At 49.7% G+C, this 17047-nt stretch overlaps 1 protein-coding gene across 1 annotated transcript; it reads left to right on the plus strand.

Annotated features, from left to right (window-relative positions):
- The first annotated feature begins 4856 nt into the window (after positions 1 to 4856).
- Positions 4857 to 11297, plus strand: LOC137214835 (sialic acid-binding Ig-like lectin 14). The gene is made up of 8 exons (XM_067719152.1): positions 4857 to 5904; positions 6823 to 6883; positions 6950 to 7333; positions 7551 to 7829; positions 8032 to 8079; positions 9160 to 9411; positions 9654 to 9792; positions 9907 to 11297. The coding sequence occupies exons 1-8, from the start codon at positions 5884 to 5886 to the stop codon at positions 9947 to 9949; spliced, it is 1227 nt and encodes a 408-aa protein (XP_067575253.1). The 5' UTR covers positions 4857 to 5883; the 3' UTR covers positions 9950 to 11297.
- The last annotated feature ends 5750 nt before the right edge of the window (positions 11298 to 17047 follow it).

Raw genomic sequence — 17047 nt, forward strand, 5'->3', positions numbered from 1 at the left:
ATAATAGGGATGAGATCAGAATCTTTAGAGAAGTTGGGCTTCCCTGGTGGCGCAGTGGTTGAGAGTCCGCCTGCCGATGCAGGGGACGCGGGTTCGTGCCCCGGTCCGGGAAGATCCCACATGCCGCGGAGCCGCTGGGCCCGTGAGCCATGGCCGCTGAGCCTGCGCGTCCAGAGCCTGTGCTCCGCAACGGGAGAGGCCACAACAGCGAGAGGCCCGCGTACCGCAAAAAAGAAAAAAGAATCTTTAGAGAAGTTGATAAGGAGAGCTCCACGGTCCTTCTGTGTAAACCCTTCGAATAGATAAATCACAAAGAAGGATTACAGTTAATTTAAAAAGATGGGAAAGGTTGTTTATAATCACATCAATGCAAAGTAAAGAAAAGATATAATACTGTTTCTCTACTCTTGAATTAGCAAAAGTGAAAGAAGTCAAGCATACCAGGCACTCTCATATGAGTAGGGCACTTTTGGAAAATGTCGTGTTGGCTTCAAATGGAATTGGAGGAATCATCTCCACATACCGTATCAATTAGAAATGCATTTCATTCTAAGTTACAAAAAAAGCTGACTTTCAGGAACCTTAACAAATAGGGCGGGACTTCCCGGGTGGTGACACGGGTTCGATCCCTGGTCTGGGAAGATCCCACATGCCGCGGAGCAGCTAAGCCCGTGCATCACAACTACTGAGCCTGTGCTCTAGAGCCCGTGAGCTACAACTACTGAGCCCATGTGCCGCAACTACTGAAGCCCGCACGCCTAGAGCGTATGCTCGGCAACAAGAGAAGCCACCGCAATGAGAAGCCCACGCGCTGCAAAGAAGAGTAGCCCCACTCACCGCAACTAGAGAGAGCCCGCGCTCAGCAACGAAGAGCCAACACAGCCAAAAATAAATGAAACAAAAAACCCAAAACCAAACAGGGCTTTATTTTTCTCATGAAACAAGAAGGGGTGGGGGGAGGGGAGAGCTGCTGCTGGCCTTGATTAAGTGGCTTGGCGGAATCTACAAGACTTTCCAGAGAGTAAAGAAGGAAGAAGGAGAGGCAAAGGATTGGCCCCAGGCCAGAGGGTCGGCCCCTCCCTGATCTTCTCCTTCCTAGGCAGGCCCAGTCCTTCTGCCTCAGATGGGTTTCTGGCCTGAGGTCCAGATCTGGTTCGTGTCTAGTCAGACCCTTCTGTACAATCCAGTTATTCCTAAACTCAAGATCCAATACTGCTTCAGCACCACGGACAGCGACAACCCCCTGCTCCCTGGGGACGAGATGGTGTCTTGGCTGGAAAGAGCGATCCCGCCGTGGGTAGGTTCTGATGGGAAGGCGAAGTGGGAGAGGCTTGGGGACTTGATATGAACAGGATAAAGGCCTCCCTATCTACGTCTGTCTAGACTCCAAGAAACCTATCTGGGGAAAATAGACCCCCAAACCCCCCATGTGTCTTAAGGGGAGTGGGGGTTGGTCTTCAGGAAGAGAGAGTCAGCGTTTCAGGGTTCAGGAAGAGTCCACCCAGCTGTGGTCCCAGGAGAGAAGAGCTCAGCTTTCACTTCCCCCCGGCAGTGGCCCGAGGGAGAGATGGGTGTTTCTGTTGAAGGGAGAAGTTTGACATAGAAGCCATACACTTCAACCCAGGAAACATCCCCAGCTCTCTTAGCACCCCATGGCCGCCCCCATCTCCAAGCTGGGAAAGGCTATTCAGATGGCGTCAGGCGAATCTAGATTATCCTCTGCAGCCCAGAAATGCTGCTGCCACTGTGGCCACAACCGTGAGGGCAACAGATGTGAGGAAGAGGTTTCCTGACAGGGCTGCAGACAGAGACTCGGTTTCCTGCAGTGGTCCCTGGAGGTTGGCGCAGGTGCGATCTGTAACCTTTACTCAGTGACGGTGAAGGAGAACCTGTGCATCCCATCCCGTTCTCCATTTCAACCCATGGATTTTCTGGACTGACTTTAGCCCATTCGACATCCACCTTCAGATCCTGGAGGTGGGCAGCAGACATTGTAATCCCCTTCTGGCCACAGACCCCATCAAAACCTGGAAGAAACAATCTGGGGCCAATCCAACCTTCTGTGGGATCCAGGGACCCACAGTTGCTCTCTAAGCATCAGATTCTCCAAGATGCGGGGAAGTGGGAATACTTTAAGGTAGAGAAATATTATGTGAAAAAGGACTCCCAATATATCTGAATGTGACAAGTAGCCAGGGATCCCCAGGAGAGAACCCCAGAGACAGGAACACAGATACTCCTTATCTGGAGGGTGGAGGACTTGTTGAGGACCCCAGGGGAAGCCGAGGTGGAGTCTCAGGGTCTCCCCTCTGGGGTCTGAATCATTTTCTCCTCTTCAGCTTGTTACCAGATACCCCAAACCTACATCCCTTTAACCTGAAGTACAACCATTTTGGAGTCTGAACAGCCCAAAGTCCAGTAGGAGGATGCTTCTCTCCTCCATGGGGCCCAGGGTCCCCCATTCCTTATGATTCACCCATATGTTCGGGTCTCAAGATCATGACGCCAGGATATGTGTCTATGTGTAACTGATTCACTTTGCCGTACACCTGAAACTAACACAACACTGTAAATCAACTAAACTCCAATAAAAATATTTTTAAAAATAAATAAAATTTTTAAAAAGGATCATGACACCAGCCCTACGTTGTCAGGAGACCTTCCTAGGAGGTGATAGGTCTATGTATAGAGCCATCCGAGGAGTTCAGCTCATGGCTACAAACCTATACGTGATTTTTCAGGCCTGATCATAGGCAAATGCAAAAGCTTTCCTTGGCTGGCCTCACGGGCGTGCTGCACTGTAGTCTCTGAAAGGAGTTGCAGCGAAGGACTCAGACTGCCCTGGCCCATCGTGCTGTTCACATTTTTGCATTCCTAGCTCAGATGACTTTATTCTTTGGTCTCTTTATCTGAAGCCTTGGGCAGAGGTCTTCAGGCATCTCCACTGAAGCCTCCTCGTAGAGGAGAAGCAGGAAAAATTGGAGACACTTTTCCCCACTCCGATTCAGGACTCAGTACATTTCCATTCCCAACGCCACCCCCAACCCAGGGTCCTTAGACCCACTAGAGCTTTTTGTTCTGGGTCCCGCGTCCGCGAGACGACCCCCATGTCTGTGCTGGTCACCCTGACCATCGGCAAAGGTTCTCTCCTTGGATAATTTTAGCCAGGCTCTTGAAGCTCTTTTTCAACAAGTTCTTGAGTTCTGCATCTATCTTTGCATCATCCATTTTTTTCCCAAGAATCCTGGTAAGACAGTTTAACCAAAATCCCTTACCCTCAATGTCTGATGGGGTTCCTCACCCTTCACTAGCCCCCAGCTGATATCTGATCACCCTGGCCGACCTTCAGCAAGAAGCCTGGTAGGTCGGTTTAGCCAGAATCCCCCTTTGCCCCTATGTTTCCTCTTAGCAATTTTCCATCCGCTGACCCCTCACCCCGCTCCTTGGCAATAAATTCCCACTTTTCCTCGTTGTATTCAGAATTGAGCCTGATCCCTTTCCCCTGCTGCAAAGCCCCACTGCAGGGGTCCCTGCACCTGTGACAGTGGTCCTGAATAAAGTCGGCTTCACTGTTCTTTAACAAGTAAGTGATTAAAGGCTTAATTGTTATTTTCATGTTGACTCATCGCTTTAATCAGGTACTTGACACTAGCAGCTCAGGCTCTCTCTCCCCGCTTGGCTAAGCTCCTGGTCCCATCAGGCTTGGCATCCTCTGTGGGGGGTGGTTAGGACACCTGGGTCCCTGAGGAGGGACCCAGCTGCAGAGCCTGTGGGACCTGATGTGTGGCCAGAAGCCCGGCCTGAGAACGGAGAAGAAAGCACAACCGTCCCCACCTCGCCACCCTTTTGTGGATCCAACCAAAGAAGTTAAGCCACCATATCTTCCCATGATGGAAGTAGAAAATATTTTCTTTCTCTATCCCGAATGCTCCCAGATGGGGCTTTTGGCCCCATCCAAGGAAATGGCACAGGTAGGAAGGAAGCTCTCCTCTGTGGCACTGACGGAGGTGGCAACTAGGAGAGGGCTAAAGGCGGTCAGTGCAACGCCTCCCGTTCGCATCACCCCTCTGCTCCCGGCCATCTGGCTGCCGCCCTCTCCCACCCCTGCCCGGCAAAACTCTCACCTGGGTCACCAGTAACCACCTTGTTCTCTTCCTATCTCCCCGGCCGGGCTATCTCAGTCACAACTACCACCTCCCCCTCCAACCCGCAATTAAGCTTAAGCCCGTGCGCACCGCACCGCACCGCGCCTGAGAGCGTGCGTGTTCTCACGACTCCGCCCAGGGCCCTCTCCTCCCCCTCGGTGAATGTGTCCACGTGTCCACCTCCAGGGACAACTCTGCTCTCTTCTCAACCCCTGTCGTCCCAGCCCAGACCCGCACATGTATACCGCAAGCTGTTAACTCAAATATTCATTACGTAGCATACTTTATAATTTTTTAATTTATTTTATTTATTTATTTTGCGGGGCGACGGATCTTCGTTGCTGAAAAGCGCATGGGCTCAGACAGATAACTTCCATGCCATTGTTCATAGCAGCAAGATTCCCAGCAGTGGCGGAACCAGTCCCAGCGCCCAGCAACTGAATGGATGAACCAAACGTGGTAACACCTACAATCAAGTATCATTCAGCCTTTCAAAGCAACGCAAATTCTGACACACGCTACAACGCCGGTGACTCTGGAAAACAGTGTGCTACCTGAAAGAAGCAGACACAAAGGGACAGATATCGTTTGATTCTGCTTATACGAGCTCCCTACGAGGCACATTCATCGAAACAGAAAGTAGAATGGCGTTGCTTGCAGCTAGGGGATGGGGATGGTGAGGAGTTATTGTGTGACTGCAGCAGAGTTTCTGTTTGGGATGATGAGAACATGCTGGAGATAGAGTGATGACGGTTGCACTAACGTTGTGTATGTACTTAGTGCCATTGAATCGTACCGTATACAATGTTTCAAATGGTGTTTTGTTTTATGGTGATTTTAGAAACGAGAAGTACTTCTGTCCTCATGGGGATGTCGTTATGCGGACAAGAACTTTTCAAAGAAATGATAAGTAAAATGAGAGCATGTCAGCTCTTGACAGGTTTGGAGGAAAATCACACAAGGACAGGAGCATGTGACATATTGGTGTGGGGAGGCAAAGGGATTGGGGGGAAGATGGGAGGATGCTGCAGACCCCGTGCAAGGCGACTGCAGGCCAATGCAGGATTCTGGAAGCCTTTGAGGAGAGCGGACATAGGATTAGACCCTCATTGAGGTAGGATCCTCAGGCTGTTGTGTTCAGAATCAGCCAGAGTGGATCTAGGGCAGCAAGAAAGAGATGTGGCAGGACCCTGCTGGGGACTCCAGGCAGGAGGTGATGGTGCAGTGGACCGAGGAGATCGTGTAGATAGAGAGGATATGTTTTGAATATGTTGTGAAGGTCAAGCTAACAGAATTTTCTAATGGATGTGGTAGGTGAGGGGAAGTGAGGATCAAATATGATGCAGAAATGTATGTAGAGAGCTGGATATGAAAGTCTGGGGATCAGAGGAGGGGTCCAGGGTAGAGACCTTAAATTGTAGAGTGAGTGTAAGATGACAATAGATGAGGTTTAAAAAAGTGGGTGGGGTGGGATGATAAGAGTATGATACTTCCTCAAAAACTTAAATATAGAATTAACACATGATCCTAACTTTCACTTCTGGATATCTCTCAAAGGGAACTGAGAGCAGGGACTCCAGGAGATATTTGCACACTCGTGTTCCTAGTAGCGTTATTCACTATAGCCAAGTGATGGAAGCAACCCAGCTTGCCCTCAACAGATGAAGGGATAAGCAAAACCATGGAATATTATTCAGCCTGAAAAAGGAGGGAATTTCTGACACTTGCTACCACATGGATGAACTCTGAGGACATTACGGTAAGTTCAACAACCTAGTGAAAAAAAGACAAACACTACGTGATTACGCTTATATGGGGTAGACAAAGGAGTCAAATTCCTCGAGAGAGAAAATAGAACTGTGGTTGCCAGGAGCTGGCAGGAAGAAGGAAGAAGGATTGGTTGTTTAGTAGGTACAGAATTTCAAGGTTTTCAACTTGAAAAGAGTTATTTTTTTACTAGATTAAAAAAAGGTCATACTCATTAAAAGAAAATACCCAGTATGCTGCCGGACACTCGGCAATCTCACCACTGATGCAGCTCTAAAGCCCGACGGTGCTGCCTGTTTGGGGAGGAAGTGATGGGCCCGGGTGGGAGCATCTCCTGGGCAGGGACCAGGCCAGCCGTAGCCCTTCTGGTCTCCAGGTCACCAGCCCAAGATGCTCAGTGTTGGGGGAAGGAGTGAAGGCATGGTTGGCGGCTGCCTTCACGTCACCCAGGAGCCCCTTCTTGTCTTCTGCCCCAGACGCTCACACAGACCCTAAAGAACCCGACATCTTGCGGGACCCACCACCCGAGGGTCTAGGTGAGGCTGGGACCCTCCAGGTCAAGACAGGAGCTGAGCGGCTCCCTGGTGTAGACAGCGGTGCTCAGACGGGAGGACCTTAGGAGGCTCACCGTGTCCTACGCCTCCGTGTCCTCAGAGGCTCTGGTGCTGGAAGGACCCACCCGAGATGGGGGGCAGGACAGGGCTCTCCTCCTTGCCTGCTCCTCTCTGGGCAGGTCTCCGGGGTCTCTGGACTGAGGGGTGTCCGTCCGCTCTGTGCGGAGGGGGGCCGAGCTCCGGCTCTGCAGTTCCTCTTCTGTGAACACCTGGGTCTCGTGTTCCTCCCCGGCTTCCCGTGGGTCTCCCCGCAGCCTTACCTCCCTCTCTCCTTCCCCTTCTCTTTTCACACACAGGACGCCCAGAAGCCCTCCGTCTCAGAGATGCTGCCGCTGCTGCTGTCCCTGCTGTGGGCAGGTGGGTGGGCTGCGGGGAGAGGGCTGGGCAGGGCAGGGGCTGTGGCTGACCCTCGTTTCCCCGCAGGGTCCCTGGCTCGGGACAGCGAATACCGGCTGGAAGTGCAGGAGTCCGTGACGGTGCAGGAGGGCCTGTGTGTCCGCGTGCCCTGCTGCTTCTACTATCCCCGGGACAAGTGGGACAACTTTGTCCCATCTTTCGGGTACTGGTTCCAGGAAGGGGCCAGAACCGACCAGAATCGTCCAGTGGCCACAAACGACCCAGGTCGTGAGGTGTTGACGGACACCCAGGGCCGATTCCACCTCCTTGGAGACCCCTGGACCTACAGCTGCTCCCTGGACATCAGAGATGCACGGCAGGGAGACACGGGGACATACTTCTTTAGGGTGGAGAGAGGGCCTTTTGTGAAATATAGTTATTTAGAGAACAAGCTCCACCTGCATGTAACAGGTAAGGATGGTGTCAAGGAGAGGACACACAGACACAGGGGCCCTGAGGGCCCCCAGGGCAGGGCTGGGAGGGGACCCCCTGTCTTCTCATCCTGGGAGGGGCCCAAGGGGACCTAGGAGGACAGGCCGCTGTGGCTGGCCTGGGGCAGAGACAGCTCTGAGGGGCACACTCGGGGCCCCCCATCCAGGGCCTGGGTCTGTTTCTCTCTCCTCTTCAGCTCTGACACAGACACCCGACATCCACGTCCAGGGGACCCTAGAATCTGGCCTCCCCAGGAATATCACCTGTGCAGTGCCATGGGCCTGTGAGAGGGGGACACCCCACACCTTCTCCTGGACCGGGGTTGCCCTCCCTTCCCTGCACCCCAAGGGCCCCCACTCCTCGGTGCTCACCCTCACCCTGGGGCCCCAGGACCACGGCACCAACCTCACCTGTCGAGTGACCTTCCCCGGAGCTGGCGTGAGCGCAGACAGAACCATCAGGCTCAACGTGTCCTGTGAGCGCGGGGCCGGGACGCCGGGGCCCTGAGGGCGGAGGACGTTGGGGACGGGAGGCCTGGGTGGGATACTTGTGGACTCTTCTTGGAGGCAGGCTGGGAGGAGAACGAGGAGAATGCTGAGACCCCCCCCCCCATGGTGTCATGTTACTCATGACACCTCATCATGCTGCAGGAGGACATTTCTTTCTTTCTGTTCCAGATGCTCCACAGAACCTGGACATTCGTGTCTTCCGGGGAAATAGCACAGGTGGGAGAAAAGTACCTGGGTGGAATGGAGGTCAGATGCAGGGATGTTGTGAAGATGGACAGAATCAAGCCCATCACTCATCCCCTCTCTGCTCCTACGTCTGCCCTCTGCCTCCCAACCCTGTCCCCTGGCAGGACTCACTTTAGGGCCACTGTGGATTCCTAGTGACAACTCACTGTCACCTCCGCTTGCCCCCTCCCTTCCCACCTCTTCTCCCTCCTCACTTTCCCAGGACATCCCTTCGCGGATTCCCTGCCTCCTCCCTGTCTCCGTCTCTCCCGCAAGGAGACTGAGTTCCCAAGCTGGGTTCTGCAGGATTCCAAGGGGAAGCTCGTCTACTCCGGGGTTCCAATCCTACCTCTGCCCTGAAGACTCTCCCAAACCTCTGTCCTGAGTGCCCTCCACTCCCCCTGCAAGGGACCCTCCGATATGAGTAACCCGAGCCTGGATCTCGGCAATTCCTTTAGGCTCCGTGTCTCACCCAATCGTCCCCGGGACTCAGTGAGTTTTGCGACGTTGACTTTCTGAGAGTGACTCACGTCAGCCCCCTCGTCCATCCCTGTGACCGCAGCTCCAACCCAGGCCTCCATCCTCTCTCTGGCCTGGATCCGGACCAGCCTCTCCTCTGGGCCTGTCAGCCTCTAGTCTTGGCCCTATCCAGCCTGCAAGAATGGGGACCCCAAAGGGATCTCTACATGCCCCAGATCTGACCCTACGACTTTCTTGCTCAGAACCCTCCCATGGCTCCCTGGGGCTCTCATCACCTGCGTGCAGGCCTCCGAGTGGCCAGACCCACGGATGTCAGTGCCCTGCACAGTTTCACGCATCAAGGGCCACCTCCTGGGATGTTCTCTCCCAGGCCTAGATATGGCCGACTCTTCCTCAAGCGTCCACAGCCCCCTGTCCTGGGATCAGCAGGTTGCCTCTCCTTCCCCCGCCTCACCTCATAGACTGCCCCCCGTCCTTGGCCTTGCCTGCGGTGCCTGTCTCAGAGCCGCTGTTCCTGTGTCTGGGAGGACAGAGGGAGAGAAGGGCCTCTCAGCCTTGCCCTTCTAGCTCTCTCTGTCTCTCTAATCCCAGAGATCCTGGGCAACGCCACCTCCCTTCGAGTCGTGGAGGGCCAGTCCCTGCGCCTGGTCTGTGTTGTCGACAGCAACCCACCCACCAGGATAAGCTGGGCCCGTGGGTGCCTGACAGTGAGCCCCTCACAGCCTTTGGGTCCTGGGGTCCTGGAGCTGCCCCACGTGGTCTTAGGGGATGGAGGAGAATTAACCTGCCAAGCTCAGCACCCGAGGGGCTCCCTCCGTGTCTCCCTGAACCTAGTTGTACAGGGTGAGTATAAGCAAGGATGCCTGAGTTCCGAGCTAGGGTGGAAAGCAGGCTTAAGGTGTGGACTTACAGGGACTTCCCTGGTGGTCCAGTGGTTAAGACTCCATGCTTCCAACGCAGAGGACGTGGGTTTGATCCCTGGTCGCAGAACTAAAATCCCATATGGCAAGCAGCGTGGCCAAAATAAAAATAATGGTGTGGACTTACACCTATCATCCACCTTCCTCTCTCTTTTCGTCCTCCAGGTGTCTCCTCTTCCTTCTCCCAAGTCTCTGGGGAGCGGAGAGAGGGCTCCTGGCCCCTGGTCCTCACGTTGCTCAGGGGGGCCCTGATGGGGGCTGGTTTCCTTCTCACCTATGGCCTCACCTGGATCTACTATACCAGGTGAGAAGCCCTTCTTAAGGTGTCCCTGATTTGGGGACACGTCCGTCTTGTCCTTTCCAGAGCAGACCTTCCACGAAACTGGTCCCTTGTTTCAGAACTGTGTTTCCCTTACAGGTGCAGAAACTCACAAGGGAATAGGCTTGAGAGGTGTGACTGAGTTCCCTTCTTCACAGTGGTGCTTCAGAGGTCTGTGAACAAGGAGGTCCCGGGTGACTTGAACCTGCTTCCCTTCCAGAAATAACATCTCTTCACATCTGGCCTCCAGGTTTCTTCCTGATAGTTCTACATGAGTGGTTGTGAGGGCAAGGAGGAAATAGATATTTTTATTATTAAATTGAACTGTGCTCCGTGTAACATGTTTTCTTCTCTGTGCTTATACCTTAGCATGGTTTTGATATGCCCATAGCGCGACCCATAATATATTGTTCTAAATCCCATGATATAGTATTTTTTAAAGTTAATTTGAAAGAGATTTTTTTAATTAGAACAATTAACTATTTTATATTTATCCGCATATGAACCATTTCAATTGCTCTTCATCCCTTTGTTGTAAAAATAAAATCCCCTAAGGAAAAGTAAAAATAAGAGGGATTCCCTGTGGAAAGAACATATTTAGAAAATGGACCTGGTGTGGCTACCAGGTACCCCCAATAAAATGGAGCCAGGCAATCGTGACAGACCTAGGGTTCAGTCACGTACTCTGAGTTCTTAGAAAAACCACGAACGAAAACTATAAGGACTTCTGATTGTGCTAAGGATCCTACCTGAAAAACCCCTAAGGAGATGCTCCAGTGACAGCCATCATTGGAAACTTCTGGTCAGGCTGCAGTGACTTGCGGTCAGGCTGCAAGGGCCATCCAGTCCCCTTTTATAAGTCTCCCAACTGTGGCTTCTTTGGCTTGTGCTTTCAAACACCCCTCACCCCTTCACCTCCAAGGAACGTACTTTTGGTTACAGCCAAAGGCTTCTTACCCCTGGTTTGCAAACCTTGCAAACAATAAAGCTGTCCTTTTGCATTAAGATGACGCTGCCTCTTTTCTCAGATTTATTTCTAATTTAAGATGACAGTATAGTTTCTCTAGAGTATCATTTTCCTTTTACCTGAAGATCTTTTCATATATTTTTGTAGTGTAGGTATGCTGGTGATGAATTCTCTCAGCCACAGTTTGTCTGGAAAAGTTTTCACGTACATTAGCTTTGGAAGGATATTTTTGTTGGATTAGGAATTCTAGGTTAAACTTTTCCCCGTTCTGTTGTTTAAATTCTTTTGGCTTGCCTAGTTTCGCCTTATTTTCATCTTTCTTTCTTTGTAGTTTATATTTTTCTGTAGCTGGTTTTAATATTTTCTCTTTTCACTGGGTTTTAATAATCGAATAATATGTGCCTTGGCGTGTAAATGTGTGTGTGTGACAGAGAGAGAGACAGAGAGAGATTATCCTACTTGGAGGGTGTTGAGTATCTTGAATCTGAAATTTTATAGTAGTGATCAAATTTATAAAAATTGAAGCCAGTGTTTATATATATATGTATTTTTTTTTCTATTCCCCTCTGGGTCTCCAATTTTACATATGTGATATTGCCCAGTATTATCTCATTATCAGCTCTGAGCATCTGTTCACCATTTCCAACCTTTTTTCTCTATATTCTTCAGTTTGAATAGGATCTGATGCTACATCTTCAAGTTTACTGATTATTCTTCCACAATATCGAATCTGATGTTAGTCTCATTCCGTGAAATTCTCACTTCAGATCATTTTTTTCTTCTCTAGAAGTTAATTTCCTTGGTTTTTAATCTTACGTTTCTTCTTTTATTATGTTGATGTTTTCCTTTACATCCTCGAGTATACGGATAATGTTTGTAATCAATGTTTTCATGTTTTTGTCTGCTAGGTCTGTCTCCTCTGTCATGTCTAGGCCTGATTCCACTGAAGGATTTTTCTCTCACCGAGTGTCACATGTTCCTGCTTCTTTATGTGTCTAGTAATGTTTCACTGACTGCTGAACGTTGTCAATTTTTTGTGGCTGATGACTTGGTCTTGTCTTTCTTTAAATAATACTGGTCTTTTTCTTTTTCTTTTTTTTTTTTAATACTGGTCTTTTTCTTGACGGTAGTTATTTGTGTGTTGGGTCAATACTTTAAAGGTTCTTTGATTTTTATTGAAGTGGTGTTGGTGTACGATACTGTGTTAGTTTCAGGTGGACTACGTAGCGAGCTGCCATTTGTATGCATTATGAACTGACCACCATGATAAGTCTAGTAACCATTTGTCCCAACACAGAGCTATTAGAATATCACTGACCGTTACTCCTTCTGCTGTGTATTACTTCCCTATGGCTTATTTATTTTATAACGTGATTTACACACCTTAATCCCCTTCACCTATTTTGCCCACCACCCCCTCCCCACTGGCAACCACCCATTTGTTCTCTATATCTGTGGGTCTGTTTTCATTTCGTTTTGTTTGTATGCGTTCTTTTTTAAATTTGTTTTTAAATATTTTTTTATTCTTTTATTTTTTGCGGTACGCGGACCTCTCACTGCTGTGGCCTCTCCCGTCGCGGAGCACAGGCTCCGGACGCGCAGGCTCAGCGGCCATGGCTCACGGGCCCAGCCGCTCCGCGGCATGTGGGATCCTCCCGGACCGGGGCACGAACCCGTGTCCCCTGCATCGGCAGTTGGACTCTCAACCACTGCGCCACCAGGGAAGCCCCCCCTTTTTTATATATATAAATGTATTTATTTATTTTTATTTATTTTTGGCTGCGTTGGGTCTTTGTTGCTATGCACGGGCTTTCTCTGGTTGTGGCGAGCGGGGGCTACTCTTTGTTTCGGTGCACGGGCTTCTCATTGCGGTGGCTTCTCTTGTTGCGGAGTACGGGCTCCAGGTGCGCAGGCTACAGTAGTTGTGGTGCGTGGGCTCAGTAACTGTGGCTCGCGGGCTCTAGAGCGCAGGCTCAGTAGTTGTGGTGCATAGACTTAGTTGCTCTGTGGCATGTGCGATCTTCCCAGACCAGGGCTCGAACCTGTGTCCCTGTGTTGGCAGGTGGGTTCTCAGCCACTGCGCCACCAGGGAAGCCCCCATATATCTTTTCAAATTAGTGTTTTTGTTTTCTTTGAGTAAATACCCAAAAGTGAAATTGCTGGATCATATGGCAATTCTATTTTAAATTTTTTGAGGAACCTCTGTACCGTTTTCCACAGTGGCTGCACCAATTTACAATCCCACCAAAGGTGCACGAGGGTTCCCTTTTATCCACATCCTTGCCGACACTTGTTATGTGTTGTCTTTTTTATCATAGCCATTCTGACAGGTGTGAGGTGCTATCTCATGGTGGTTTTGAGGTGCATTTCTCTGAAGATTAGCGATATTGAGCATCATTTCTTGTGTCTGTTCGCCATCTGTTTGCCTTCTTTGGAAAAATGTCTATTCAGGTCCCCTGCCCATTTTTAGTCAGGTTGTTTGGTGTTTTTGATGTTGGGTTGCATGAGTGTTTTGTATATTTTGAATATTAACACCTTATCGGATATACTGTTTACAAATATTTTCTCCCACTTAGTAGGCTGTGTTTCTGTTTCGTTGATGGTTTCCTTCACTGTGCAAAAGCTTTTTAATTTTTTGTAGTTCCATTTATTTATTTTTGCTTTTGTCTCCCTTGCCTGAGGAGACAAAAAGATGTTGTGAAGACCAATGTCAAAGAGCACACTGCCTATGTTTTCTTCTAAGAGTTTTATGGTGTCAGGTCTTACATTTGGTCTGTCTAGTATAGCAGCCAGAACAGACTGAGACACCACAGGAACATTTTCTTATGAGGACATCGCATGTTTGGTGTGCCTGGGTAGACGTCATTTATTTGAGAATGACACTGTGAGAGATATTGAGGTGTTTTAAATTTCAGGAAAGGTGGGTTTGCAGTGAGGGAAGCGGATGGTTGTGGGGACTTAGTGTTTGCTTTGATATGCTCTCCCCCGGCAGAGACTCAGTTGTACTGAGGTGCAGTGAAAAGAGCAGAATCATTATTTGTAGGTTCAGTGAGAATGGATGCAGCCTTTTTGGATGAGCAACATTTGCAAATGTGTCCAGAGCCTGAGAAATATTCCCTAAAGAGCTGCAGTTCTTCAGGACTCTGGACAGCAGAGATCCTGGTGACTGGGGCTCAAGGGTCAGTGTGTGCCAGGGAAAATGGAGCGCCCTCTGGGGGCAGCATCCTGAACTGCAGCACAAGCAGTATGGGCGGGAACTGGGACAGGTGTATCTGAATGACAAACAGATGCTAGCCAGGAGGTGTCTGAGATACTCCCTTCCCCCCAACAAAGGCTCCTTAGCACCCTCAGGGCCTCAACTACAGCCAGACCCAGACTCTTCATTCATCACTGGAATGCTTCCCTACATCTCCTTCATTCATCCCTCCTGATAAGTCCAGTCCTCAGGCCCACACCCAGCACCCTTCTAGGGCAGAATCCTGAACTACCTACCTACCTACCTCTCTTCCCCCTTCTCAGCTGCTCCCACCCCATACCTACCCACCCACCCCCAATCTCACTTCCTCTCAATATCTATCTTTGTCCCCGTTGTGACCTCAGGGACAGACAAAGCAGGTGTTCAACATCTGTTGAATTAGAGCAGGAAACCAGAGGCTTGTAGAGTTTTTTTCTTAAGGAATAGGCTCAGAGAAAAATCTGAACATTCTTAGGCAGAGAAGGCAGATACGAGGATGACCGATAAAGATTCTCGTGGACTCAGGTAGCCCCTAGTCTGTGGTCTAGCCAAGGGTTGGGAGGGGGGAAGACTGGCTTGGATGAGAAGGCAATTGCAAAGGGGGGAGGTGCTCTGGTCACACTGAGAAAAGGTGGAAAGTTCAGAGGAGGTCAAAGAAATGACCAAAAATCTGGAAAAGTGTACGGGTGGGGAAATGTTGGGGCAGGTTGGTTGTAAGGTCAGGAAAAGCATTTCCGAAGAGATGGCCTTTGAGCAGAGAACAGTGAAAAGGGGGGCAGCCACGGGCAGCAGCTAGTGTCATGTTCTTGAGGCAGAAATGAATTTGGTAAATGTGAGAAACAGAGTGGGGATCGCCGGCGGGAGTGCAGAAGTAAAGTGGAGTGCGTTCCAAGTGAGTTTGCAGGGGTCACTGGGGGTTACCTCAGGTCGAGTTCTATAGGTTATGGTGATGAGTTTGGGTTTTCTCCTACATATGGTAAGATGCCATTGAAATGTTTGGGCAAGAGGGTGACTTGATCTGATCTCTATTTTAAAAATAACTCTGGTTGTTGTGTTGAAACTGCATTACGGAAGGGGCAAAAGTAGAAGCAGGGAACTGTATTCAGTAGCCTGGGATAGAGTCTGAAAAAGAATGGAAAAGAGTCTGAAAAAGAATGTCTATATATGTATCACTGACTCACTTTGCTGTACAGCAGAAATTAACATAACAATGTAAGTCCACTATACTTCAATAAAATAATTTTTTTAATAAAGAGGCAGGAAGAATCATCAATAGGGTTTTTTTTTTTTTTTTTTTTTTTTTTTTTTGCGGTACGCGGGCCTCTCACTGCTGTGGCCTCTCCCGTTGCGGAGCACAGGCTCCGGACGCGCAGGCTCAGCGGCCATGGCTCACGGGCCCAGCCGCTCCGCGGCATGTGGGATCTTCCCGGACCGGGGCACGAACCCGCGTCCCCTGCATCGGCAGGCGGACTCTCAACCACTGCGCCACCAGGGAAGCCCCTGGAGACATTTTTAATTGTCACAACTGTGATGGGGGGAGGGAGGCAAGTGGCATCTAGTGGGTGGAGGCCAGGGACGGTGCTCAACATCCTACAAAGCTCGGGGCGGCTTCTACTCCCCAAGAATTATCTGACTCAAAATGTCAATAGTGCTGAGATTGAGAAATCTTGGACTAGGGTAATGAATGGTAGTGGGGGTGGGCATAAGTGGATAGATTTTTTTTTTTAATATTTAAAAATTTGAACTGACAGGTCTTGCAGGGACTGAGGCAAAGGAAGACATCAGAATGATGCTAGGATGTGGGCAGATGTTGGTACCACAAAACAATAACATTTAGACAACTGAAAAGGAGAGGGTTTGAGATGAGAAATAAGAGTGCTGTGTGAAAATTTAGATCCTAAGTTTGAGATGCCCGTTATGTCTTCCTGAGTCCACGTCAGGTAGACAGGGAAGGATTGAAATATATACTTTAGGAGTCATCAGCGTGTTTCTTTATTGTTGTTGTTGTGTGTCTTGTGATCATTTATTTTAGTTTGTAGTTTAACTTCATTTGGAAGCAACCAGAGACTCACAGGAGGTTGCAGAGAAACGTACAGTGATGTGTCATGCATTCCAGTTACCCCCAGTGTTAACACCTTACACAACTGGAGGACAATATGAAAATCAAAAAATTGATATTGGTAGTACAATTCTGATTACCGATTTCAAAGTGTGGGCCCGGGGGGAAGCTCCCCACACCACCAGGCAATTCTCCACGCTAGCTGGGCATCCTACAACTCAACGCAACTCTGAAACCACCTACCTGGAGATAGTGTCAGATCCCACGGGTTAAGGGCTCAGTCCCATAAGACTGCCCCCCCGCCCCCCGCTTCAGATGCCAATCACAAGTCCATGTTGTCACTCGTGCTTCTGACTGATGGAGTATAGATCGGAGGTTCTCATGACCCATTTCTTGGGTTCAGTGGCACACACAACACAGAGAAACAGTCTACTTCTGAGATTACTGGCTTATTATAAAAGGATATAACTCAGGAACAGCCAGATGAAAATGAGGTGTAGGACAAAGTATGGGGAAAGGGCTTGGGGCTTCCATGCCCTCTCTTTGGGGAGGTGCACCACTCTCCCCAAATCTTCACATGTTCTCCAACCTGGAAACTCTCTGAACCCCATACTTCTGGTTTTTATGGAGGCTTCATTCCATAGGCATGTCTGATTAAATCATTGGCCATGGGCGACTGACTCAGCCTCTAGCCCCTCACCCCTTCTGGGAGGTCAGGGACTGGACTGAAATTTCCTACCTTCTAATCACATGGTTCGTTCCCCTGGCAACTAGCCCCCATCCTTATGTGCTTTCCAAAAGTCACCTCATTAACAAAAACTCAGGTGTGGTGGAAAGGGGTTTGTTATGAATAGCAAGACACTCATTTCTGGCTCTGAAGTGTTTTCAGGAACTGAGGACAAGAGACCAATATTAGAACAAAAGATGCTCCCACTGCTCTTATCACTCAGGAAATTCCAAGGGTTTTGGGTGCTGTGAG

Source organism: Pseudorca crassidens, chromosome 20, assembly GCF_039906515.1.
Source record: "Pseudorca crassidens isolate mPseCra1 chromosome 20, mPseCra1.hap1, whole genome shotgun sequence".
Lineage (NCBI taxonomy): Eukaryota > Metazoa > Chordata > Mammalia > Artiodactyla > Delphinidae > Pseudorca > Pseudorca crassidens.

Bases quoted from the DNA above. Each gene is read 5' to 3' on its own strand.
- LOC137214835 (XM_067719152.1), top strand. From the start codon at position 5,884: ATGAACTCTGAGGACATTACG. The intron at 6,884-6,949 runs GTGGGTGGGCTG...GTTTCCCCGCAG, and splicing joins GCTGTCCCTGCTGTGGGCAG to GGTCCCTGGCTCGGGACAGC. The intron at 7,830-8,031 runs GTGAGCGCGGGG...TTTCTGTTCCAG, and splicing joins CATCAGGCTCAACGTGTCCT to ATGCTCCACAGAACCTGGAC.